This window comes from Petaurus breviceps, unplaced genomic scaffold (assembly GCF_028583685.1).
Source record: "Petaurus breviceps papuanus isolate PSGF00001 unplaced genomic scaffold, PetGlider_PUasm1.0 90617, whole genome shotgun sequence".
In the NCBI taxonomy this organism is placed as follows: Eukaryota; Metazoa; Chordata; class Mammalia; order Diprotodontia; family Petauridae; genus Petaurus; species Petaurus breviceps.
The window spans coordinates 1,343,176-1,368,698 of record NW_027187287.1 but is presented as its reverse complement, the minus strand read 5'-3'; the positions used below and the strand labels follow the sequence as shown (position 1 = coordinate 1,368,698).

Genomic DNA, 25,523 nt, shown 5'->3' with positions numbered 1-25,523 from the left:
TTAAGCACATCATTTAATACACAAATGGAGGTCTTTTCTTCATCTTGACAAGAGGCAAGTTCTCAGCAATCTTTGTTCCTGGGGAGATAAAGCTTAGCAAGGCCACAAGATACATTGCCAGTCTCTTCATTAATTCATTCTCTGTCTGCAGAACAGTCCTAGAACCCCTGAAAACATTAGCAAAACCCTCTTCCAGGATTTCTGTAAACATACAACAAGAAAATCCTTCTTCAGGGCTTCTGAACCAACAGCAAGGTTCCCAGACTCCTGCAACAACAGCACTGTCCGTCACCAGTGGACAGTATTCACTCTCTGTCTGCAGAACAGTCTCAGTAGCTCTGAACCAACAGAAAGGTTCCCAGATCTTTGCAACAACAGCACTGTCCTTCACCAGTGGACAGAATTCACTCTCTGTCTGCAGAACAGTCTCAGTAGCTCTGAACCAACAGCAAGGTTCCAGGACTTCTTCAACAACAGGACTGTCTTTCACCAGTGGACAAATCTGGCAAAACAACATCAAAACAAAGTACCAGCATAACAGCCATGTCTCCTCAGTCCTTGGCAGCTCTGGGTGGCAGGTCTCAAAAGTCCAGGGTAATTCAAAGTGGCCCTCAGCAATCCTCTGAGTCTCTCTCTGCCTCCAAAGGTGCTGCTTCCAAAAAGTTCTTCTGCCTGTCTCTTGTGTCTCTCCAAATCTACGTCACCAGTTCCTCCCAGTTCAGTTCTCCCTTTTCATGTCAACAAGTCCATCCCACAAGTGGGATTCACAAGCTCTGGGTTTTAACATGATCAAACCAAAAGCCAAGCCAATACAGGGGAATCTTTAAATTCCATTACTATTACACATGGACTTCACCAGGGGGTCAATATAGAAATTAGATGATTATATACTTTGCAACCAAAGGCAGAGAAGCTCTGTACAGTCAGTTAAAACAAGACCTGGAGTTGACCTCTGCTCAGATCATGAGATTCTAAATGCTAAATTCAGACTTAAATTGAAGAAAGTAGGGAAAACCATCACACCATATACATATGACCTAAATAACATTCCTTATGTCTATGAAGTAGAAGTGATGAATACATTTGAGGGACCAGATCTGACAGAGGGCCTGAAGAACTATAGACAGAGGTTCACAGTATTGTACAGGAGGCAGCAATAAAATACATTCCAAAGAAAAAGAAGAGCAAGAAAGCAAAATGTATTTCTAATGAGGCTTTACAAACAGATGAAGAAAGAAGGAAAGCAAAAAGTTAAAAGAAAAAGATATGCCTAACTGAATGTAAAATTCCAGAAAATAGCAAGAAGAAATAAGGTTTTCTTAAATGAGCTATGCAAAGAAATAGAAGAAAACAACAGGATGGGAAAGACAAAAGATCTCTCCAAGAAAAATTAGAGATATCAGGGAAACTTTCATGCAAAATGGGCATGACGAACAACAAAAATGGTAGAGACTTAACAGAAGTAGAAGGGATGAAGAAGAGGTAACAAGAATATATGGAAGAACTATACAAGAAAGATCTTAACTACAAACATGAGCTTGGACAGACTCTGGGAGATAATGGAGGATAGAAGGGCCTGGTATGCTATGGTCCATGTGGTCACAAAGAGTCAGATATGACTGAATGAACAACAATAACCCCTTTCTCCATCATGATAATTCCAACTCTGATCTTTTGCTCATAATGTTCCCCCTGACTAGAATGCCCTCCTCTCCACCAATCCAAATCCCTCTATAACACTTAACTTTTTCCTTCTGTGAAATACTACCATTAATAAAGTCTAGCATTTGTAATGTAATGCCAAGGAAAGGCAACTTCCCAAGATTCAGAATACCAGCATAGGTGCTCTCCATCTTATTCAGTGACAAATTAAGAACAGAGAAGATCAAAACATGACATCATTCAAAATACAGCATTTACTAAGTGTGATTCAATAATCTCCAAGTACTACCCCACCCCAGGACCTTACATTCATTCAATCAATTACAAAGTCCCTGTTCTAAATACTACTCCACCCCTAGGCTGTACCTTCATTTAGTCCATCACAAAACCCCTCTTCTCAAATGGAGATTAGTTTCCAATCATAAGTAAAGTACATTCATTTGTTCAATCATAGAATACAAAAAGGTCAAAAGTTCCCCACCCCTGGATCACAATTCAATATACCCCAGAGTTACAAGTTTAAGCACAGCACTTAATACCCAAATGGAGGTCTTTTCTTCATCTTGACAAGAGGCAAGTTCTCAGCAATTTTTGTTCCTGGGGAGACAAAGCTTAGCAAGGCCACAAGATACATTGCCAGTCTCTTTATTAATTCATCCTCTGTCTGCAGAACAGTCCTAGGACCCCTGAAAACAATAGCAAAACCCTCTCCCAGGATTTCTGTAAACATACAACAAGAAAATCCTTCTTCAGGGCTTCTGAACCAACAGCAAGGTTCCCAGACTCCTGCAACAACAGCACTGTCCTTCACCAGTGGACAGTATTCACTCTCTGTCTGCAGGACAGTCTCAGTAGCTCTGGACCAACAGAAAGGTTCCCAGACCCCTGCAACAACAGCACTGCCCTTTACCAGTGGACAGTATTCACTCTCTGTCTGCAGGAAAGTCTCAGTAGCTCTGAACCAACAGCAAGGTTCCAGGACTTCTTCAACAACAGGACTGTCTTTCACCAGTGAACAAATCTGGCAAAACAACATCAAAACAGACAAAGTACCAGCAAAACAGCCATGTCTCCTCAGACCTTGGCAGCTCCGGGGGAAGGTCTCAAAAGTCCAGGGCAATTCAAAGTGGCCCTCAGCAATCCTCTCAGTCTCTCTCTGCCTCCACGAGGGTGCTGCTTCCAAAAAGTTCTTCTGCCTCTCTCTTGTGTCTCTCCAAATCTATGTCACCAGCTCCTTCCAGTTCAGGACTCTCTTTTCAAGTCAACAAGTCCATCCCACAGGTGGGATTAACTTTAACACAATCAAACCAAAAACCAAGCCAATACAGGGGGATCTTTATATTCCATTACTATCACAGCATTATACCAATTAGCACTTAAAATTTTACTTGTTTGTTAATTGTTTCAAATCTATTAGTCCTGTCTCCCAAACTAGAATATCAATTTCTCAAGTGCAAATACCATATCTTGTATGCCTTCTGTATTCCTTCCAGCAACTAACATAGAACTGAGTCCATAGTAGACACTTAACAAATAACTGATTGATTGAAAGATATTCACTACAGCCTTTTACTCTAACAAAGTCTGTGGTGTAGTGCAAAGAATACTAAATTTGGAGTCAAAGGACCTGGGCTCAAATACCAGTTTTTTACTATGAGGACTTGGCTATTGTACTTCTCTGAGCTTCAGTTTCTTTGTCTGTAAAATGAGAAGGTCATACTAGATCAATAGTATCAAACTAAAATGGATAAGATTCCTTTGACCACATATTGACTGAGAAAACCACAAATTAACATTACCTATGCTATATTATAAAGGCAGTTAGGTGGTGAAATGAATAGAGTGCCAGCCTTGGAGTCAGGAAGACCTGAGTTCAAATCTGGCCTCAGACATTTACTAGCTGTGTTGATCCCGGACAAGGCACTTAACCCTATTTACTTCAGCTTCCTCCTCTGTAAAATGAGCTGGAAAAGAAAATGACAAACTATTTTGTGATCTTTGCCAAGAGAACCTCAAAAGGTGTCATGAAGAATCAAATACAACTGAAAACGACTAAACAAAAATTATTTTATTTTAATTTTTTTTGTTAAATATTTCCCAATTACATTTTAACCTGCCTGCAAACTGCTTGCCTGCTGTACTCAAGTTTGACCAGATGATATTTAAGGTCCCTTCTATCTTTAAATATTATTATCCTATGAAAGTATGTAAGTTCCTATATGAAGCCTTTCCTGATCCCTCAGCTGCTATGCCCACCCTCCCCACCAAATGGACTCCCCAATCTTCTTTTTGTCTTTTATCCTCAGTACCTAGCATAGTGCTAGGGACATAAAAGGTGCTTAAGAGAAATGCTTGTTCATGAAAAATTGCACTCTATATTAGATATCCAATCCCTTTTGGATACATGTTAGAGAAAAAAACAAAAACTAGAATCATAGAATCCTAGAGTTGGAAGAGATCTCAGAGGTCATCTGATCTAAACCCTATTTAGTGCATGAATCCTTTCTACAACATCCTTGACAAAGGGTCATCTAGTCTTGGTTTAAATACCTCCAGTGACAAAGAATTCAATATCTCCCAAAACAGCTTATTCCTTTGTGAGACAGATCAAGTTATTTAAAAATTCTTTATGTTAGTACAAAAATCTACTTCCCCGTAACTTTTACTCACTAGTCCTAGTTCTACCCTCTGGGAAATACAGGGGAAGTTTAATTTCTTTTTCACATAACAGTTCTTCAGATATTTGAAATCAGCAAATCTTCTCTACTCCCTGATTTCTTTACTCTACTCTCTTTTCTACAGTCCCATTCTATATCTTCCCTCTTCAGTGGTACCCACTTCTCCCCATCCCAGGTACTCAGTTTCTTTAGACTCTCACTTCACTTCTTTCTTTCAAACCTTGACTTTGTAATCTTCCCTTACACTAAGATATAAATAACTGATAATATTTATGTGTTATCATTCCAGCAAATAAGTTCTAATTTTAAGCATTAACCAAAAGAAGGAAGCATTTGTCAGGGAAAATGGAAAGGGGAACTGAAATCACACCAAATAGTTTTTTGCTTCTTGCACTCATTTATAAAATTAGCCCTTTCTACTTTCTCCCTCTTGCCAGTATCCCATTTGCCACTTTCCTTCTTGCCACTATAGTGTTTCTAAGGAGCCAAAAATACTTACTTCCTCTTAAAAATTTCTTCTTCTTTTTTCCTGATTAGTTGTACAGACTGTAGTTTATCCTCTAAGTCTTTTATCCTAAAAGATCAAAATTGGAGAAGAAACAGACATGAAAGAACTAAGGTAAAGACTACTGAAATAAAATGCAAGAATACAGTATACTTTCAAGCTCACAGTCTCTATCACTATGTTGCTCTATAATTCAATTGGGCAAGCTAGACCTGTGCAGGGTCAATGCTGAAATTAAAGGATTTTGTGGAAAGTAAGTGATGAGGAAAATAATGGTGGTGACTGAGAAAGTGGTAAATCCTGACAGAACTACAGTTAGCTAATCTCAGTGGCAGTCTGGAAAGACCAGAGGTTATTGTGGGTAACCACTACCCCTAGAGTAGGAAGGTCCTGGATTATTCTTAAGGATTGGTAGAAATTATTAAAATAAACTGACCTTCTAGAAATAAAGAATAAAGAAATAAAAATCATAAAAACAGATAAAAGTTTCTTCAAATACTAAGTAAGAACCAATTTATAATACCGGGCATTTTTCACAGCTGTCAGATCCTTAATTTCCAAGTCTTTGCGCTTCACCTCTTTCTCCAGCTCCAAATTAGTTGTTTCTGCTACCAGTAGGGATTCTGCCGCTTTAATACCAGCCACTCTAAGAGCCTCAAGTTCTTTGGCCAACAACTTTACCTTTTGGAGAAGAACAAAATTCAGAACTAGAAAGTGACTGGAAAAAAAAATAAGAGTGTGGAAAAGGAAAAAGGGCTCTCTATCAGGGGTGGATAAAAATGGAAAAAAAATTTTTTATTTATTTATTTTGATTAAAATGGAGGGGAGAAAATCTATTTTCTTAAGACCAAGATAAATAATGATAATCGCCTCATTACACAGTCAATAAATTTTAAAGTTCTTATTACTAAATCTTAAGTAAGACTCAATACTAATTCTTCTGAAACTGGGAGTTTGTAGTCTCATTACAGTGTGTAAGTACAGTATACTAACTTTTAAAATGATTACTTAGCATGTAATTTTAATGCTATTCATTTAATATTAAGTCACACAGAAATCTCACAGTCTTTCCTTTTTCTATTTGCCTTGTGTCCTCTATCCAATTCTATCTAACTAACTTAGTTTGGGTGGAGCATACCTAACATGGAAAGACTACTAGCTTGGTTCCTTCTAGAAATACCCTAGACTTAACTACAACACTAGCCATAATTATCAAGTCAAGGACTATAATACCACTGTACCCTTCTGTAGGACAAGATAGCATGTATTCAGGATGGCTAGGTGGCACAGTGAATAGAGCACCGCTCTGGAGTCAGAAGGACCTGAGTTCAAATATGACCCCAGACACTTAACACGTACTAGTCATGTGACCTTGGGCAAGTCACTTAACCACAACTGCCCTGTATTTCCCCCTCCAAAAAGCAAAGAAAAAAGATAGCGTGTAGTCTCTCACAAGCAAAAGTTGACATTATCTTGCAGTCCAGACAAGAAAGGTAAAGTTATTTTCAACTAAATTCTTAGACATATCACTTTTTTTTGCTGCTTTCAAGAACTTGTAATGGCAAGCAAAGAAGTAGCGCCTTGTTTCAGCTACTTAAGTGTATTTAGCACCTTGTTTGAGTTCATGTCTTTGAGCCTTGCCCTGATTATATCAAGTCTTTGTTAAGAAACAGAACTTGTAAAGCCCCCAGTAGGAGGAACTTGCTGATGCTACAGGGAGAAGCTAATGACCATATATAAGGAGAAGCCCAAGCTGGGAAAGGGCAGAACTGAGAAGAGAGCACTTGTAGTGGCAGAATTGAGAAGGGGAACTTTGTGGTGGCCAGGCACTGTTTGTCTGTTCTGTTTGTGTTGATTTTTGTTGGTGATACTTTGTACAGAAGCCCTTCCTTATTGGAAGCCCTGAAAGAGGATTTTCTTGTTGCCTGTTTAGAGAAGTCCTGCAGGAGAGATTCGGAGGTCCTTGGACTATACTAACGATTTGTGTTGTGGGTCTGTGTTCATTTCACAGGCAGATGATGAATTGATGATGGTGCTGGCAATGTGCATGAACATTGCTTTGGCTCTGTTAACCTTTGTCTTCCCAGGAACAGAAACTGTGAAGGACACGAGGTGGACTGGACACCGTGAGCTTCAACATGGAACAGGAACTGGACAAGGAATTGAGAGCTGCCTACCTTTGAATCCAGGTGACAGTTGGGTAGATTCAGGCAGGAGCTGGGACCATGGAAGAGGAACCAAGGAATGTGAGAGCCAGCCTCAAGTCAAGATGAAAAGATCTCTCCTTGGGTACTTAGTGCTGACTGAGATCATGATTTACTGTGGTCTAGGGGTGGGAGAACTTTGTACTCTATACCTTGTACCTCTTAAGGATAAGTTAAGGATGATTGGAAACTAATCTCTAATTAAGAAGAAGGAAGACTTTTTTGACTGAGAGATTAAGACAATGTGACCTAAGGATGGAGAATTTTGACCTTTGTACTTTGTGTCCCTTAAGGAGGCTTGCAGGATGATTGAGTTAAGGACTTACTGAATGATATCTTTTAAACTTGAAAACTATGTGGCCACTTTGGTGAAAATTATGTGTCCACTTCAGTGATAAGTTGTTATAATATAACATTGTGAATACTGTACTTTGGTTTCTGTAAATGTTTTGCTTTAATTTACTGCTGAATAAATAGTTTACAATTCTATGTGATCAGAATATTAAAGCTGTTCACAGCAGCAGTCCTCTGAAAAGATGCTCCTGCTTGGCTTTACAGACCTCTAATTCAAATACTATTATACCCAAAAGGACAAAGACAATGTCTTATTTCTTAAGCATCTCCCCTGATTCACATATGCCTACTGGTTATCTTTTCAAACTTACCTTTTATTTTATTTTCTTTTCTTGCTTTTTGGAGGGGGGGAAGGCAGGGAAATTGGGGTTAAGTGACTTGCCCAAGGTCACATGGCTAGTAAGTGTTAAGTGTCTGAGGCCAGATTTGAACTCAGGTCCTCCTGACTCAAGGGCTGGTGCTCTATTCACTGTGCCACCTAGTCTCCCCTAAACTTACCTTTTCTTTCCAAAAGGGGGAAAAATCATAAGCATGGCAGCCTAGCGCACTGCTTTATGCACAGAGAAAGTAGTGGAAAAATGTTTTTGACTAACTGGACAACTGGTTTGCCATATTTTTTTACATATTTTCCAAATGTCTTACAGAAAGGTCCCAACTTTATCACTTAGTTCTATAAATTTAACAGGGGTGTGAGATAAGGAGTACAGGGCTGTCAGAATAGATAATTTAAACCTTAGAAAGTATGACTTTCATCACAGAGAAGGTAAAACTTGTTAATGCAAATTGTTATTATACTAGCATTACCTTGAGCTCATGGGTCAAAATTATGTTACTCATATCATCAGCTTGAAGTCGAAATTCATGCTCTCTCTTTTTTAACTCAGATTCAAACTCTGCTAGAAGTTCCTGTAGCACAGAAAAAGAGTTATATGTACCAATGTTCTACTACAGGAAAAATACAGTAAAAACTGCAAAGAGAATGTTCTAACAGCATGAGAGCATAGATCTGAAAGTAGAAAATAAAACTTTTACTGAAGCTGGCATTATTATTACTAAAAGGGAAGAGGAAGAGAATAAATATTTCTGTGCTAAGCACATTTTACAAATCTCTCATTTGAACCTCACAATAACCCTGTAAGGTAGATGTTATTATTATCCCCCATTTAATAGTTGAGGAAACTGAGGCAAACAGAGGTTAAGTAACTTGCCTAGGGTCACACAGTTAGTATCTGAGGCCAGATTTGAACTCAAGTCTTTCTGACTACAGGTCCAAAGCTCTATCCACTGCACCACCAACAGTATTTTTAGTACAAAGAACTAAAAATTGGTTATTTTGGCAACAATAAAATAGAATCATTTACCATTCTAAGCAGATTTACAATTCAAAGAAGTGCCAAAATTATGATCTCCTACTTTATGAGTGGAAAAAACAGTGAAATGGCCTTCCTCTCATCCCAAGGACATATAATATAGAATATTCTAACACAGAAGTCAGGGTCTCATAAAGGGACCATATTTTTAAAAATATAAAGGATTCAGGGGCGGGTAGGTGGTGTAGTGAATAGAGTACTGGCCGTGGAGTCAGGAGGACCTGAGTTCAAATCCATCTTCAGACACTTAACACTTCCTAGCCGTGTGACCTTGGGCAAGTCACTTAACCCCAAATGCCCTGCCTTCACCCCTCCAAAAAAAGCAAAAAAAAAAAAAAAACAGAAAACAAAGAAACAAAAAAAAAAAACCCTCAAAATATAAAGGATTTGGGGCGGCCAGGTAGCACAGTGAGTAAAGAGCACTGGCCCCAGCGTGACCTGGGGATTGAATCCGGGCTCACACACTTAGCACCCACCCAGAAACACCTGGCCGTGTAACCTTGAGCAAGTTACTTAACCCAATTGCTTTAAAAATATATATAAAGGATTCAAAACAACTTTTGAATTTGTAGAAGGTAGTATGGCATAGTGTAAAGAGCACTGGGTTTGTGATCAGTGGACCTACTGTCAAATCTTACTTTTGCCACTTATTTGTGTAACCTTGGTCGTTAGTCTCTCTGGCTTTTTTTCTCATCTATAAAATAAGCTGGTTGAACTAGATGGCTTAAGTCCTGGAAGGAAAGATCTACATATCATGAACCAGGGTATATATCAAAAGTTTTATTCAGGAACACATAGCTATGGGGTAGGGGTGGGGAGATTCAGAAGGAAGAGTTCTCCACAATTGAACACACAGCAGCCTTTTAAACAACTTTCTTTGCCTTTAATTAGACTTATGGGGTAGGCCAACTTTTTTACCTCAGGGACAGAACCAGAACAAAGGACAAAGTCTTGTCCTTTATTTGTTGTTGGCCATGGTGGTGATAGGGGTGGGGTGGAGGGATGGGGGTGCTGTGTGTGAGAAAAACAAGAGATAGAGAAGCATAAAACTTATTTTGCTTGAGCTGGAGGCTAAAATGAAATCACTCATATTAAGAAAGACCTTTCTGTGCCTCCACATTCCCCTGTGGGATGCTTTAATAAATTCACTCAATAGGGTGACTAGGTGGCACAGTGAATAGAGCACTGGCCCTGGAGTCAGGAAGACCTGAGTTCAAATCCAGACAACATAACACTTACTAGCTGTGTGACCTTGGGCAAGTCACTTAACCCCAACTGCCCTGCCTTCTGCCCTCCACAAAAAAGCAAAAAAAATTTTTTTCACTCAATAATATTCATTTCCAATAGCTCCATAAATGCAGAACCAGTACCAGAGGCTCTGACAGCAGAAAGGAAACATTTGAATGGTGCTGCCAGTTGAGGAATGGCAGCGCAACATAGTCAGAGACCTGGAAACCTGCAGGAAATGGAAAAATACTAAAGAACTATGAATATAAAAATGAATGCCTGAATAATATTGTAGACCCAGGATGTGACGGCTAAGTCAGGGAACCCAGGAATCAGGGTCCAGTTTATATCTTCAGTTTCCAAGTAGTGAAAGGAGGGCAAAAGGTCCAAATGGTTTAAAATTCTGGACTAGTCAAGATGGGTGTAGCAGCAGATGTTAACTCGGTTACAGACTCTACCCTGAGAATCAAGGTAAAGATCTAAAGCTACTCTGGTATTGACAGAAAACAACTATATGGTTGGATTATAGGCCTGAAATGCCTATAAAGAGTTGGAAGTAACAAATGAAGAGGTAGAAAGGGAAATGCTCTGGGCTTCTTTTCATTGGCCCCAAAGGGGTACTGAGATGTTTAGCATCTTAGGTATGTGAGTTCTTTTACAATGTGATGTGTGGGTCCATTTTGGTGATCTTGGTTGAGTTGATGATCAACAGAACCTGAAATGGTACTTTCCAGTAAAGCTAAAAAGTATTTTTCCATAGACAGTCTTTATGTAAACCCAATTTTTTTTTTAAATGCTTTATTAACCTCTGGTTTACATCATTCATTTCCACCAGATTTTGAGTTACAAATTTTTTCCCTGTTCCCCCCCCAAAAAATAGCAGTCCCACAGGATATCCCCTCCACCAACCTGCTCTCTCCCATATCTTCTCCCATACCCCCTTCAACTTTTCCAGTAGGGCATGGTGGATCTCTATGCCCCAATGCCTGTATATCTTATTTCCCAATTACATGTAAAATAATATTAATAACTGTATTTATATGTTTTAAACCTTTGATTTTAAAACTTTTGAATTCCAGATTCATTCCTTTCCTCCCTTGTCACCCACCCTTACTGGGAAGAGAAGCAATTCAATATAAGTTGTACATGTGCAGCTATGCAAACCATTATCATAGTAGATATACTGTAAAAGACTGACTATATTACCCTCCCTCCTACCCTACCTCCCACTTGTTCTATTCTCTACTTTGATCCTGTCCTTTTTCAAAAGTAGGTGCTTCCAATTTCCCTCCCCCCTAGCCTGCCCTCCCTTCCATCATCAACCCCTCTCATCCCTTTCCCCCTACTCTCTTGAAGGGTGAGATACTCTATTTAGTATGTATTTCATTTCCTCCCTGAGCCAAATTCAATGAGAATAAGGTTTTGCTTTTTTGCCTTCCTGTTCTTCCCCTCCATTGTAACCATTTTCCCTTGCCTCTTCTATATGAGATAGTTTACCCCATTCTGTCTCTCCCCACCTCCTCTCATATTCCTCTCTCACCTCTTAATTTCACCTTTTAAGTATCATCCCTTCCTATTAAATTGGTCTTTGACCTCTAAGTATACCTGTAAACATATATACACACATTCACATATGTATTCATATGCCCATATACCCTCCTATATACACATATATATATAGATATATATTTCTATTCCCTTTAACCATTTTCATACTGAGAAAAGTTTCATCAGTTACAATTATCGTTTTTCCATGTAGGAATATAAATAGTTCAACTTTGATACGTTACTTATTATTTCTTTTCCATGTTTACCTTCTCAAGCTTCTCTTACTTCTTGTATCTGAATGTCAAATTTTCTATTCAACTCTGGTTTTTTTATCAAGAATGCTCGAAAGGACCTTTGGCGGTCAGAGCCAAGATGGCGGAGTAGAAGCACGACCTTCCCGCGGCTCCGCCTTCCACCTTCCCCAATCCATGTAAAAAGGGGACTCTAAACAAACTTTGGAGCTGCAGAACCCACAAAATGACAAAGAGAAGCTAACCTCCCACTGAGCACAGCCCAGCAGGCTGGCAGGAATCAGCAAGAGTCCCGCCAATGGTTGGTCAGGCCCGCCCTAGGTCTAAAATCTCCAGTGCTCAGGGTTAGGATCCACTCTCAGAGCGCTGTGCTGGTCAATTCCTGCTGGTCTGTCCAGGTGTTCTCAGCGAGAGGTTAGCTTCTTTGTGTCATTTTGTGGGTTCTGTAGCTCCAAAGTTTGTTTAGAGTCCCCTTTTACATGAATTGGGGGAGGTGGAAGCTGGAGTTCCATGGAAGTCCTGCTTCTACTCCGTCATCTTGACTCCACCCCCTAAACCCAATGTTCTGATGGAACGTTGGGGCATGATGTTTTAGGCAGTCAGGTAGAACTTCTGAAAACTCTTGGTGTAGAGAAAACATACTTCGTTAATGCCTTATAGTAATTCAACATGAGTCCATCTGTGAAATGAAGATTTGCTTGCTATGGATTTAGCTGGTATTCACTTAAGTGTATGCCATAAGAGTCTCCTAAATGTCCTCAATGTTCATGAGAGTGAGTAGAACACCAGATCATTAAATCCAGTTTCAGGACAAATCTTAGCTACTTTATTCTTAATAATTCTATTTCATTGCTCTGCTACCCCCATAGACACAGGGCAATGTGAGCAATGAAAATGCTGCTGAAAGCTTAAACAGCTGCTTCTTTCACTACTTTTACAAAGATGGATCAAGTGAGATAATATATATAGTGTTTTGAAAATCTTAAAAAATCATGTAAATATTAGTTATTATTAGTATTATTAGCAAATCTAAGAATAAACTCTTCTAAAACTCTTTTAGTAACTATAAAAATATCTGCCTGTTTACATAAAACTTCAAGCCATCCTGAGTATAAGTAGATAGCTATAAGTAAATATTCAAAAGAACATTTTGAGATTTGGGATGTCTTCTGTAATAAAATATACTGTCATAGAGGGGAGAATACATTGTAATTATACCATTAAATTGTTTTTTATCAAGTTCAAGTCTAAAAGTTGGAGTTATATATGTATATACAATACTTTCCCCAACTCTTTTTTTTTTTTAAAGCAATCGGGGTTAAGTAACTTGCTCGAGGTTACACAGCCAGTTATTTCTGGGTGTGGTGCTGAGTATCTGAGCCCAGATTTGATCCAGGTCATCCTGACACTGGAGCCGGTGCTTTTACTCGCTGAGCCACCTGGCTGCCCCTAAGCAACTGGGGTTAAGTAACTTGCTCAAGGTTACATGGCCAGGTGTTTCTGGGTGGGTGCTAAGTGTCTGAGCCCGGGATTCGATCTCCAGGTCTTCTCAACACTGGAGCCGGTGCTCTTACTCGCTGTGCTACCTGGCCACCCCTACTCCCAACTCTTATTTGATAATGAGAAAAGGTTAGAAATATTTTAGGAGCAGTCAATCAATAAATAAATATTAAATGCCTATTACATCCCAGGTGTACTTATTACTGGTGACAGAAAGGCAAAAAAACAGGTCATGGACTTAATGAGCTCACAGTTCAATGAGAGACAGCATATACAAACTATGTGCAAACAAGATATATGCAGGATAAATTAGAGGTAATCAACAGAGGGAAGGCATTAGCAGTAAGGGAAATGGGAAAGGCTTCTTATAGGCAGAGATGAGTACGGAGAGAATTTCTGACATAAGGGTCAACTAATTAAAATGTTCTATTCAGAAATGGAAAGTTGTGTGGGGAAAAAAAGCAAGAGGGCCAGTTTCACTGATCACAGAGTACATGGAGGGGGTTTAAGAAGACTAAAAAGATCAGGAGTCAAGTTATGCAGGTTTTTATAAGACAGAGATTTTGTGTTTCATCCTAGAAACAACTAGAGTTGATGATGAATAGGAGGTGAAATATTCAGACTTGTACTTTATGAAGATCAATATGACAAGTGAATGATGAATGAATATATGATGATGAATGATGAATGATGAATGATGAATGAAATAATGAAGTGGAGACAGCTAAGGTAGGGAGACCAACCAGGTGACTACTGCAATAGTCCAGGTACAACGTGATCCGGGTGCAAAGTGATGAGGGCTTGCGTCAGAGTGGTAGGAGTGTCAGAAGAAAACAGGGAACCAGGAGACATCATTGTCACAAAAAACTATAGAGAGAGCATCAAAGAGACAATAGAGCTCAACAGAGGCTGCTGAGAAGTCAAGAAAGAAGAGGAATGAGAAAGGGCATTAAATACAGCACTTATGAGATCATTGGTTACTTTAGAGACATCAGTTTTAGTTGAATGATGAAGTTAGAAGCCAGACTGCAGAGAGTTAAGATGAGAATCTCAGAAAGGGAAATGAAAGCACTGAATACAGACAGGCTTCTTAAGGAGTTTAGGTATCTCTCCTCTCCAGAAGGTAGAAGAGATTTAGGCCAACAGCTGGCAGGGATGAATGGATCAAATGAGATGTGTTTGTTTGTTTTTTAAGGATGGGAAAGACATAGGTTGTTGGCAGTAGGAAAGCAGAGATTAGGTGAGGCAGGATTGAAAATAGGTGGGAAAATGAGAATGATATAAGGGGCACTCTATTAGAGAATATGGGATGGAATGGAGTCACTTGTGCATGTAGAGGGGTTTGCCTTGGCAAATAGAAGGGCTATTTCTTCTTTTGAGACAAAGGTAAAGCAGGAGAACAGTATCTCTCTGTAATATAATATCAAGCAAAGGCAACTTCCCAGGTTCAAAATACCAGCATAGGTGCTCTCTATTTTATTCAGTAACAAACCCAGAACAGAGAAGATCAAAACATGACATCATTCAAAATACAGCATTTACTAAGTGTGATTAAATAATCTCCAAGTACTACCCCACCCCAGGACTTTCCAATCATTCAATCAATTACAAAGTCTCTGTTCCAAATACTTCTCCACCCCTAGGCTATACCTTAATTAAGTCCACCACAAAGCCCCTCTTCTCAAATGGAGATTAGTTTCCAAACATTAGTAAAATACATTCATTTGCTCAACCATAGAACACAAAAAGGTCAAAAGTTCCCCACCCCTGGATCACAATTGAATCTACCCCAGAGTTACATCAAGTTTAAACACAGCACTTAATACCCAAATGGAGGTCTTTTCTTCATCTTGACACGAGGCAAGTTCTCAGCAATCTTAGTTCCTGGGGAGACAAGGCTTAGCAAGGCCATAAGATACATTGCCAGTCCCTTCATGAATTTATCCTCTGTCTGTAGAACAGCCCTAGAACCCCTGAACACATTAGCAAAGCCCTCTCCCAGGATTTCTGTAAACATACAACAAGAAAATCCTTCTTCAGGGCTTCTGAACCAACAGAAAGGCTCCCAGACCCCTGCAACAACAGTACTGTCCCTCACCAGTGGACAGTATTCATTCTGTCTGCAGGACAGTCTCCAGACCCCTGCAACAACAGTACTGTCCCTCACCAGTGGACAGTATTCACTCTCTGTCTGCAGGACAGTCTCAGGCCTTCTTAACCAAATGCCAGGTTCCAGGACTTCTTCAACAGGACAGTCTTTCACCAGTGGACAAATCTGGCAAAATAACATCAAAACAGACAGACAAAGTACCAGCAAAACAGCCATGTCTCCTCAGTCCTTGGCAGCTCAGGGGACAGGTCTCAAAAGTCCAGGGCAATTCAAAGCGGCCACCAGCAATCCTCTTAGTCTCTCTCTCTCTCTCCACGAGGTGCTGCTTCCAAAAAAAAGATCTTCCGCCTCTCTCCAGTGTCTCTCCAAATCTACGTCACCAGCTCCTCCCACTTCAGGACTTTCTTTTCACATCAACAAGCCCATCCCACAGGTGGGATTAACAAACTCTGGGTTTTAATACAATCAATTTGAAAACCAAGCCAATACAGGGGAATCTTTAATTGCCATTACTATCACACTCTCCTCAATGGACTTCAAGGAGAGTCCAGTCCTACCAAATTCTTTTTATGACACAAATATGGTACTGATACCTAAATCAGGAAGAGATAAAATGGAGAAAGAAAATTATAGACCAATTTCCCTCATGAATATAGATGCAAAAATTTTAAATAAAATATTGGCCAAAAGACTACAGCAACTTATCACAAGAATAATACACTTTGATCAGGTAGGATTAATTCCAGGAATGCAAGGATGGTTTAATTTTAGAAAAACTATCAATATAATTGATCATATCAACAATAAAACTAGCAGAAACCATATGATTATATCTCAATAGATGCAGAAAAGGCTTTTGACAAAATACAACATCCATTCCTATTAAAAACACTAGAAAGTATAGGAATAAATGGAGTCTTCCTTAAAATAACAGGTAGCATCTATTTAAAGCCATCAGCAAGTATTATATGTAAGGGGGATAAGCTAGAAGCATTTCCAATAAGATCAGGGGTAAAACACCCCTCTTATTCAATCTGGTACTAGAAATCTTAGCAGTAGCAATTAGAGAAGAAAAAGAAATTGAAGGAATCAAATTAGGTAAAGAAGAGACCAAGCTATCACTCTGTGCAGATGATATGATGATATGCTTAAAAAATTCTAGAGAATCAAGTAAATCACTACTTGAGACAATAAATAAATTTGGCAAAGTTGCAGGATATAAAATAAACCCACATAAATCCTCAGCATTCCTGTATATTTCCAATGAAATCCAACAGCAAGAGATAGAAAGAGAAATCCCATTTAAAGCTACTGTAGACATTATAAAATATTTGGGAATCTATCTGCCAAAACAAACCCAGGACCTCTATGAACACAACTACAAAACACTTTTCACACAAATAAAATCAGATCTAACTAACTGGAAAAACATCAATTGCTCATGGCTGAGTCGAGTTAATATAATAAAAATTACAATTTTACCTAAATTAAATTATATATTTACTGCCATACCAATCAATTTACCAAAAAATTACTTTATAGAGCTAGAAAAAATAGTAGCAAAATTCATTTGCAGTAACAAAAGATCCAGAATATCAAGGGAATTAATGAAAAGAAATGCTAGGGAAGGTGGCCTAGCCATACCAGATTTTAATCTGTATTATAAAGCAGCAGTCATCAAAACTACTTGGCACTGGCTGAGGAATAGAATAGTGGATCAATGGAACAGACTGGATACACAAGACTCAGCAGCCAATGACTACAGTAATCTACTATTTGATAAACCCAAAGACCCCAATTTTGGGAATAAAAACTCACTATTTGACAAAAACTGCTGGGAAAACCGGAATATGATATGGCAGAAACTGGGCATAGACCATTATCTAACACCATATACCAAAATCAAGTCTAAATGGGAGCATGATCTAGGTATAAAGGCTGATACTGTAAGCAATCTGGGAAAACAAGGAATAATTTACCTGTCAGATTTATGGAGAAGGGAAGACTTTATGACCAAACAAGAATCAGAGGGCATTATAAAATGCAAAATGGATAATTCTGATTACATTAAATTGAAAAGCTTCTGTACAAACAAAGCCAATGTAAACAAGATTAAGAGGGAAGCGGAAAATCGGGAAAGAATTTTTACAACCTATGTCACTGATAAAGGACTCATTTCTAAAATATACAGAGAATTGAGTCAGATCTAAAAGAATACAAGTCATTCCCCAATTGATAAATGGTCAAAGAATATGAATAGGCAGTTTTCAGAGGAAGAAATTAGAGATATCTATAAACATATGAAAAAAATGCTCTAAATCACTATTGATTAGAGAAATGCAAATCAACACAACTCTGAGGTACGACATCTCACTGGTCAGATTGGCTAAGATGATAAAACAGGAAAATGACAAATGCTGGAGAGGATGTGGACAAATTGGAACACTAATGTATTGCTGGTGGAGTTGTGAACTGATCCAATCATTCTGGAGAGCAATCTGGAACTATGCCCAAAGGGCTATAAATAATCTCATACCCTTTGACCCAGCAATACCACTTCTAAGGGTTGTATCCCAAAGAGATTACAGAAGTGGGAGGAAAACCCATATATACAAAAATATTTATAGCAACTCTTTTTGTGGTGGCAAAGAATTGGAAATTAAGGGGATGTCCATCAATTGGGGAATGGCTAAACAAGTTGTGGTATATGCATGTTATGGAATTTGTGCTATAAGAAACAAGAAGCAGATGGGCTTCATATTTACCTGGAGAGGCTTATATGAACTGTTTACTGAGAAGAGCAGAACCAGAAGAAGTCTGTACACAATTACAGACACAACATATGTGTGACAACCAACTTTGATAGACTGGACTCTTCTCAGCAATGCAGGGTTATAAGTCAACTCCAAAAGACTCATGATGGAGAGAGATGTCTACATTCAGAGAAAGAACTAGAAAGAACAGAGTTTGAATGCAGATTGAAGCAAACCACCTGCTCTCTTTCTTTTTCTTGCTTGGTTTTGTTTCCTCTTTCCCACTGTTCATTCCATCTGATACAATCCTTCTTTATAATCTGTCTAAAGTCTAATGTGAAAGTATTTGCAGATCCTATACTTGATTGTATGCCACCATTGGGGTGGGGGGAGGGGAGAAAATTTGAAACTCAAGGAACTGTGGAACTGAATCTTGTAAACTAAAAGTAAACAAAGTGAAGTAAACAAAAAGTAAAGTAAAAGTGAACAAAACAAAATTAATAAAGACCAAAAAAAAGGAGAGAGTCCAGGTTGCAAAGAATTGAAAATCTCCCCATCAATTGGGGAATGGTTGAAGAAGTTGTGGTATGTGATTGTGATGGAATACTATTTGTGCAATAAGAAATGATGAAGGGAGCTGTGATTACAGAAAAACCTTGAGAGATTTATATGAACTAAATGAAGTGAGCAGAACCAGGAAAACATTGTACACAGAAAAAATAATATGGTAACTAGGATCAACTGTAAAAGTCTTCGCTGGGTATTTTTCCTTTTAACTCTTTGGGATAAAGACTTAGTAGTGGTATTGATGGGTCAAAGGGTATACAGTTTTATAACCCTTTGAGCACTGTTCTAAACTGTTCTCTAGAATTCCTGGACCAATTCACTACTCCACCAGCAATTCATTTGTATGTTATTTTTTTCCTCATTCCCTCCAGAATTTGTCGATTTTGATAGGTATGTGGTAGTACTTCAGAGTTGTTTAAATTTGCATTTCTTTAATCAATAGTGATTTAGGGCATTTTTTTTTTCATATGACTACAGATAGTTTGGATTTCTTCTTCTGAAAAATGGCCTATTTATATCCTTTGATCATTCATCAACTGGGCTCTTATTTTTACAAATTTGACTCAGTTCTATATTCAGTATGTATCTGAGAAATGAGGCCTTTATAAGAGAAACTTGCTGTAAAAATTTATATCACTTCATTGTTGATGGTACCTTTTAACAAAATGTATTTTCCCTGATTATCTCTTTTAATTAGGTCTGTTTTTGCTTTTTGTCTGAGGTCATGATAGCTACTTTTGCCTTTTTTATTTCAGCTGAACCACTTCAGATTCTGCTCCAGCACTTTATTTTAACTGTCTGTGCAGCCTTCTGTTTCAAGTATAGCTCTTGTAAACAACATATGGTTAGATACTGGTTTCTGATCCATTCTGCTATCTGTTTCCATTTTATGGGTGAGCTCATCCCATTCACTTGGCATCCCTACTCAAAAGTCTATTTTGTTTCTAACCACTGCCTCACTTAATCTGCTCTCCCTTTTATAATTCCCCTTTCCCTTTTCTCTTACTTCCTTTACTTCCTAGGAGCTTATATATATTCTTCCCTCTTTGAACCAATTCCAATGAGAGTAAGGTTCAAGCACTGCCTGACACACTCCTGCCATTTCCCCTTACATTATAAAAAAACTATTCCTTGAGTACCTCTTTTATTATGAGAAAATTTTTTTCATTCTAACTCTCCTTTCTCCCTTCTCCCAGTGCATCCCTCTTTCTCACCCCTTCATTTTTTTGGTGATCATTCCAACATAATTGACTTCATACCCATGCCTCTGTCTATGTAAATCCTTCATAAATTCTATAATAATGATAAAGTTCTTAGGAGTTACACATATCATATTCCCATGAAGGGATGTAAACAGTTTAACTTTAGAGTCCCTTACTCTTTCCTGTTTACCTTTTTATGCTTCTCTTGAGTCTTGTACTTGAAAATCAAATTTTCTATTTACCTCTGGTCTTTTCATCAGGAATGCCTGAAAGTCCTCTATCTCTTTGAGTCTAGCTCTTCTTTTTTCCAAAAGCTTTATTAATTTCTGATTTACATCATTCATTTCCACCAGATTTTGAGTTACAAATTTTCTCCCCATTTTTCCCCTACCCACCGCCCCCAAAGAGCAGTCCCTCAGGATATCCCCTCTTCCAACCTGCTCTTTCCCATATCTTCTCCCATTCCCCTTCAACTTTTCTAGTAGGGTATGGTGGCATCTCTATGCCCCAGTACCTGTACATCTTATTTCCCAATTACATGTAAAATAGTATTAATAATAGAATATATATATATATATATATATATATATATATATATATATATATATAAACATTTGATTTTAAAACTTTGATTTCCAGATTCATTCCCTTCCTCCCTTGTCACCCACCCTTACTGGGAAGATTCAATATAGGTTGCATATGTGTAGCTAATGCAAAACATTACCATAGTAGATATATTGTAAAAGACTGACTATATTTCCCTCCCTCCTATCCCACCTCCCACTTGTTCTATTCTCTACTTTGATCCTGTCCCTTTTCAAAAGTAGGTGCTTCCAATTTCCCTTCCCCCTAGCCTGTCCTCCCTTCCATCATCCCCCCTCTCATCCCCTTCCCCCCTACTCTCTTGTAGGGTGAGATACCCTATTTAGTGTGTATTTCATTCCCTCCCCAAGCCAAATTCAATGAGAATAAGGTTGACCCATTCCCTTTTGCCTTCCTGTTCTTCCCCTCCATTGTAACCATTTCCCCTTGCCTCTTCCACATGAGATAGTTTACCCCATTCTGTCTCTCCCCATCTCCTCTCATTATATTCCTCTCTCACCTCTTAATTTCACCTTTTAAGTATCATCCCTTCCTATTAAATTGGTCCTGTGACCTCTTATCTATGTATACTTGTATACATACACACATTCACATATGTATTCATATGCCCATTATACCCTCTGATATATATATATATATATATATATATATATATTCCCTTCAACTATTTTCATACTGAGAAGAGTTTCATCAGTTACAATTATCGTTTTTCCATGTAGGAATGTTAATAGTTCAACTTTGATAAATTTCTTATGATTTCTTTTCCCTGTTTACCTTCTCATGCTTCTCTTACTTCTTGTGTCTGAATGTCAAATTTTCTATTCAACTCTGGTTTTTTCATCAAGAATGCTTGAAAGTTGGGGCGGCTAGGTGACACAGTGAATAGAGCACTGGACCTGGAGTCAGCAGGACTGGCCTCAGACAACTTAACACAATTACTAGCCGTGTGACTGTGGGCAAGTCACTTGACCCCAATTGCCCTCCAAAAAGCAAAAAAAAAAAAAAAAACCCAAACAAAGAATGCTTGAAAGTCCTCTATTTCATTAAATGACCATATTTTCCCCTGAAACATGATACTCAGTTTTGCTGAGTTTTGTTGCCATCTTGGCTCCACCCCCAGTATTTTTCTTTGAGGTTTTTCTTGGGTAGCTATTTTCACATTGTCTTTTTCTAAGTTTTTTGTCTTAGTTTTCCTTGACACAATAGTAGCCTTTTATGTTCAAATTCTTTTAGTTGTTGTTTGCTCATTTTTTCAGCCTATTTCTTGACTATGAACTTAATGTTAAAATTGGATTCTGCTCAGCTGTGGTTGGGGAGGCACTAAATCTGATGTGTGCTGTTGAATGAAAATGATTAAATGATGTATCCCAAAGGATCTTACTGCAAGGAATCAGAAAACAAAAACAGAAATAAAGAATTTTATGGAGCTGTTTAGAGAAAAAAAAGAAGGGAAGGGATTCCAGATACCTTTGATGGGTTATGAAGCCTAGGTGAGACTCCCCTTCAAAGTCATAGAAAGGAGCATTTTCAAAAAATCTTCTTACTTTCAAGGCACCCTGGGGTTTAAAGGGAAGCTGATTATAGATTCTCCCCACTCAGACCATGTACTGGATTCCCAAATAACATACGAAAAGTGTCCTTGGAAAAAAATAACTCACAGCTAATAATATAGGGTACAGATCAAAAGAAGTTTTATTAAGCAGCCTGAAATTGTAGAAAAGTTTAGAAGAATTTCCCCAAACTGAGCACACAAGCAGCATTTTACACCTTGGAAAAAACTCCAGTTAGCTTTTCAAACAGAGAAGGGCAACTTCTTTCTCCTTAGGATAGAGGAAAAATAACAGACAGATAGTCTACCATTTACCTGCAGGTTGGCCTGAGAAAGGAGAAGCAAAGGAAAAGTTATGTGATTTTTAAAATTTTGCCTCAACCAGAATCTAGTTCTAAGAGGGGAGAGTCATATTAATAAAGGTAGATAAAGTTACTTCTCTCTATGCTGTCATATTCTGAATATCCTAACATACTAGAAATCTGAATTCTCTACAAAAAACAAAAACTCCAAGTAGCTTTGCAGGCGCTGCCACCCAGAGTCCTTGTCTTGGTGCCATCCGCGGGATGCCGATTCCCGCCGCCTCTTCCTCTGCCGTCGCACCCAGCCCTGGACTCTGTGGCCATGGCCAACCTCAACGTGTACTTTGACATCACCGTCGATAATGAGCCCTTGGGCCAGATTACTTTTGAGCTCTTTGCAGACAAGTTTCCAAAGACAGCAGAAAACTTCTGTGCTCTGAGCACTGGAGAAAAGGGATTTGGTTACAAGGGATCCTGCTTCCACAGAATCATTCCTGGGTTCATGTGCCACGGTTGACTTCACACATCATAATGGCACTGGTGGCAAGTCTATCTATGGGGAGAAATTTGATGATGAGAACTTTATCCTGAAGCATACTGGTCCTGGAATCTTGTCCATGACAAATGCTGGATCCAACACAAATGGCTCCCAGTTTTTCCTCTGTACTGCTAAGACTGACTGGTTGGATGGCAAGCATGTTGTCTTTGGCCAAGTGAAAGAAAGCATGAACATTGTGGAAGCCATGGAGCATTTTGGTTCTTGGGATGGCAAGACCAGCAAGAAGATCACTATTGCTGACTGTGGACAGCTCTCATAAGTTTTTTTTTTTGTTTTTTTTTTTGTCTTAACCATAAAACCATTCCTCTGTAGCTGGAGAGAGCACCCCCAAATCCCATCTGCTCTTATACCCTGTAATCCTTGCGCTCTCACTTGCTGCAATTCTCTTTGGATTTCACTTCCTTTTTCCTTCCAGAAGTCTGGCTAGACAACAGAGTTAAGTTTATGATTATGAAATAAAAACTAAACTACAAAAAAAAAAACTCCAAGTAAATGAGATAATTACAGTGAATTTGAAGTAAATACCAGATTTTATCACAAAACTCTCTAACTGCAAAAGGCTGAATTATAGTAAAGGTCCTCTACATAGAAGGCATTCAGAAGCTGGGTACACAAATTAAATCTTTTTACCTAATTTTTTGAGATGTTGTGAAGCATATGGACTCATAATCCTTTGAGGTGGAAGGGTTAGGACAAGAAAATATTTAAGTCAGTGTATTAATTGGATTCTATTCTAATTTTGGTTTTCCCAATTAATACTGGCATGTAACTATACCTTTGAATCTTAGGAATTCATAGTTCAGGGATTCTAACAGAGAGACACAATGTACATCTGTGTGACCATGAAGTGATCCAAATAACTTTCTTGTGGAGCCTGTGGCTCTCCCAAATGGGCCTCTAATACAAAGTACATACTGTGACTAAGTTTTTAATAAATATACCAAAAGTCCAAATCCAAATGTATCATCATTCAAAGTAAATCCTTGGGAGATTATCTAGTTATCCTTTCAATGTCACCATTGCTCAAAATATTCAGAAACTATGCAATGTCTTCAAAGTCGATTTATGAAGCAATACAAGAGCATTATTTTTTGTTATAGCCCACTTTTGCACAAAAATGATATTATTCAAGGTGGATTATCAACTTCATTCACAAGACTTAATTCCAAAGAACTTTTGGTCATTTCCAAAAATTTTTTTTAAAAAGAACTTTCAATGTTCAAAAGAAAGTGCCATAGGTTATGAAGGCAATTCTCAAAGAAAAATTCTAGCATTATGTGTATAAGAATAGAATATCTACTTTGAAAGGACATATATTTAAACATACACATAAAAATCAGTCAATGGAGAGCTCCCACAAAATTTTCCATATAAGGAGGGGCCTAGAGTAGCCATTTCATTATTCACTGCCTGGCTGCCCTCCTAGTTCTTTACCAGGCTTCCCCGTTAGTCTTCTTCCTGATGGAGGGATGACCTTTTGCCTTTCTTTGTATCCCAAAGCAGGTACTTAATAAATGTTTTATTGACTGGGAAAACAAGAACAAAAAATGAAGATATTCCTTGCCCTCAAGAAGCATATATGATATATTGGGGAAAAAGCGACAGGGCAAGGGCAGAGGGGATGGAGAGGGGAAAGTTGTGTAGAAATAACATGCAAATAACTATATATATAATATATATATACGCACAAATATGTATATACATATACACACATGTAAATAAATATACGTATATACACATATGCAACAACAATAATGTTGCAGGGGTAGGGGAGGAGTCTGGTAGTATACAAGTATTCACATCATGCCTAGAAGTTGCAATTATATGCAACTCAATCTACAAACCTTTTCAAGCTGAGAACATATTTTCCTATTGAGACAAGGTTATATTCAAATCAGTAAATAAAAGCCTATTTAAACTATAACATACCTAAAGTATAGCACTATAAGTAAGAACACTATACAACCTAACCAGCATATCTAGCAATCTTTTTTTGAAGGGTTGTTTTATGAATTGTTTCATCTCCCACCACCACCACTATATCTCAATTAGGCCTCTTCCTTTGCTCACCACCTCTACCTGATTAGGCATTATTGGTGGCATGAGAGAGGGGCATGTGGGATCCCTGTGGGGGTAAGGAATCCTTCCTTTATTTGTATTTTGAATTTACTTATCAATCATTCCTATGCTCAAGAACTCTAAAATTGTTTTATCTGATCATAATATTTTGCCTATAACACCTTTGATCTTGTGCTATCACCTACTACTTCCATGCTTATAAACTCTGAATAATAAATTTTGATCATAATCTAATCATAATCTTTTCATACTCAAATCTTCCATAACTCTCCCTTCCCTCAAACTTTCAACTGAGAACCCTGTCTATAGTTCTTTAGAAAAAAAAAGTGAGGGGTGGCTAGGTGGTGCAGTGAATAGAGTACTGGCCCTGGAGTCAGAAGGACCTGAGTTCAAATCTGACCTCAGACACTTAACACAAAAACTAGCCGTTGACCTCAGGCAAGTCACTTAACCCCAACTGCCCTCCAAAAAGAAAAAAAAAGGACCTGAGTTCAAATCTG

At 38.3% G+C, this 25,523-nt stretch overlaps 1 protein-coding gene and 1 pseudogene across 4 annotated transcripts in view; one reads left to right on the top strand and one right to left on the bottom strand.

Moving 5' to 3' along the window:
- Nucleotides 1-25,523, bottom strand: part of CCDC57 (coiled-coil domain containing 57) — a 340,926-nt gene that overhangs the window by 239,041 nt on the left and 76,362 nt on the right. For 3 of the 4 annotated variants that reach the window (XM_069063979.1, XM_069063981.1, XM_069063983.1), the window contains exons 4-6: nt 8,208-8,309; nt 5,369-5,526; nt 4,840-4,914 (exon numbers count right to left, since the gene is read on the bottom strand). In XM_069063979.1, the coding sequence (XP_068920080.1) occupies nt 4,840-4,914; nt 5,369-5,526; nt 8,208-8,309 (335 nt within the window). The remainder of the gene's footprint in view (nt 1-4,839; nt 4,915-5,368; nt 5,527-8,207; nt 8,310-25,523) is intronic. The other variant, XM_069063980.1, reaches the window with a different exon arrangement.
- Nucleotides 22,708-23,426, top strand: LOC138142906 (peptidyl-prolyl cis-trans isomerase A pseudogene; annotated as a pseudogene).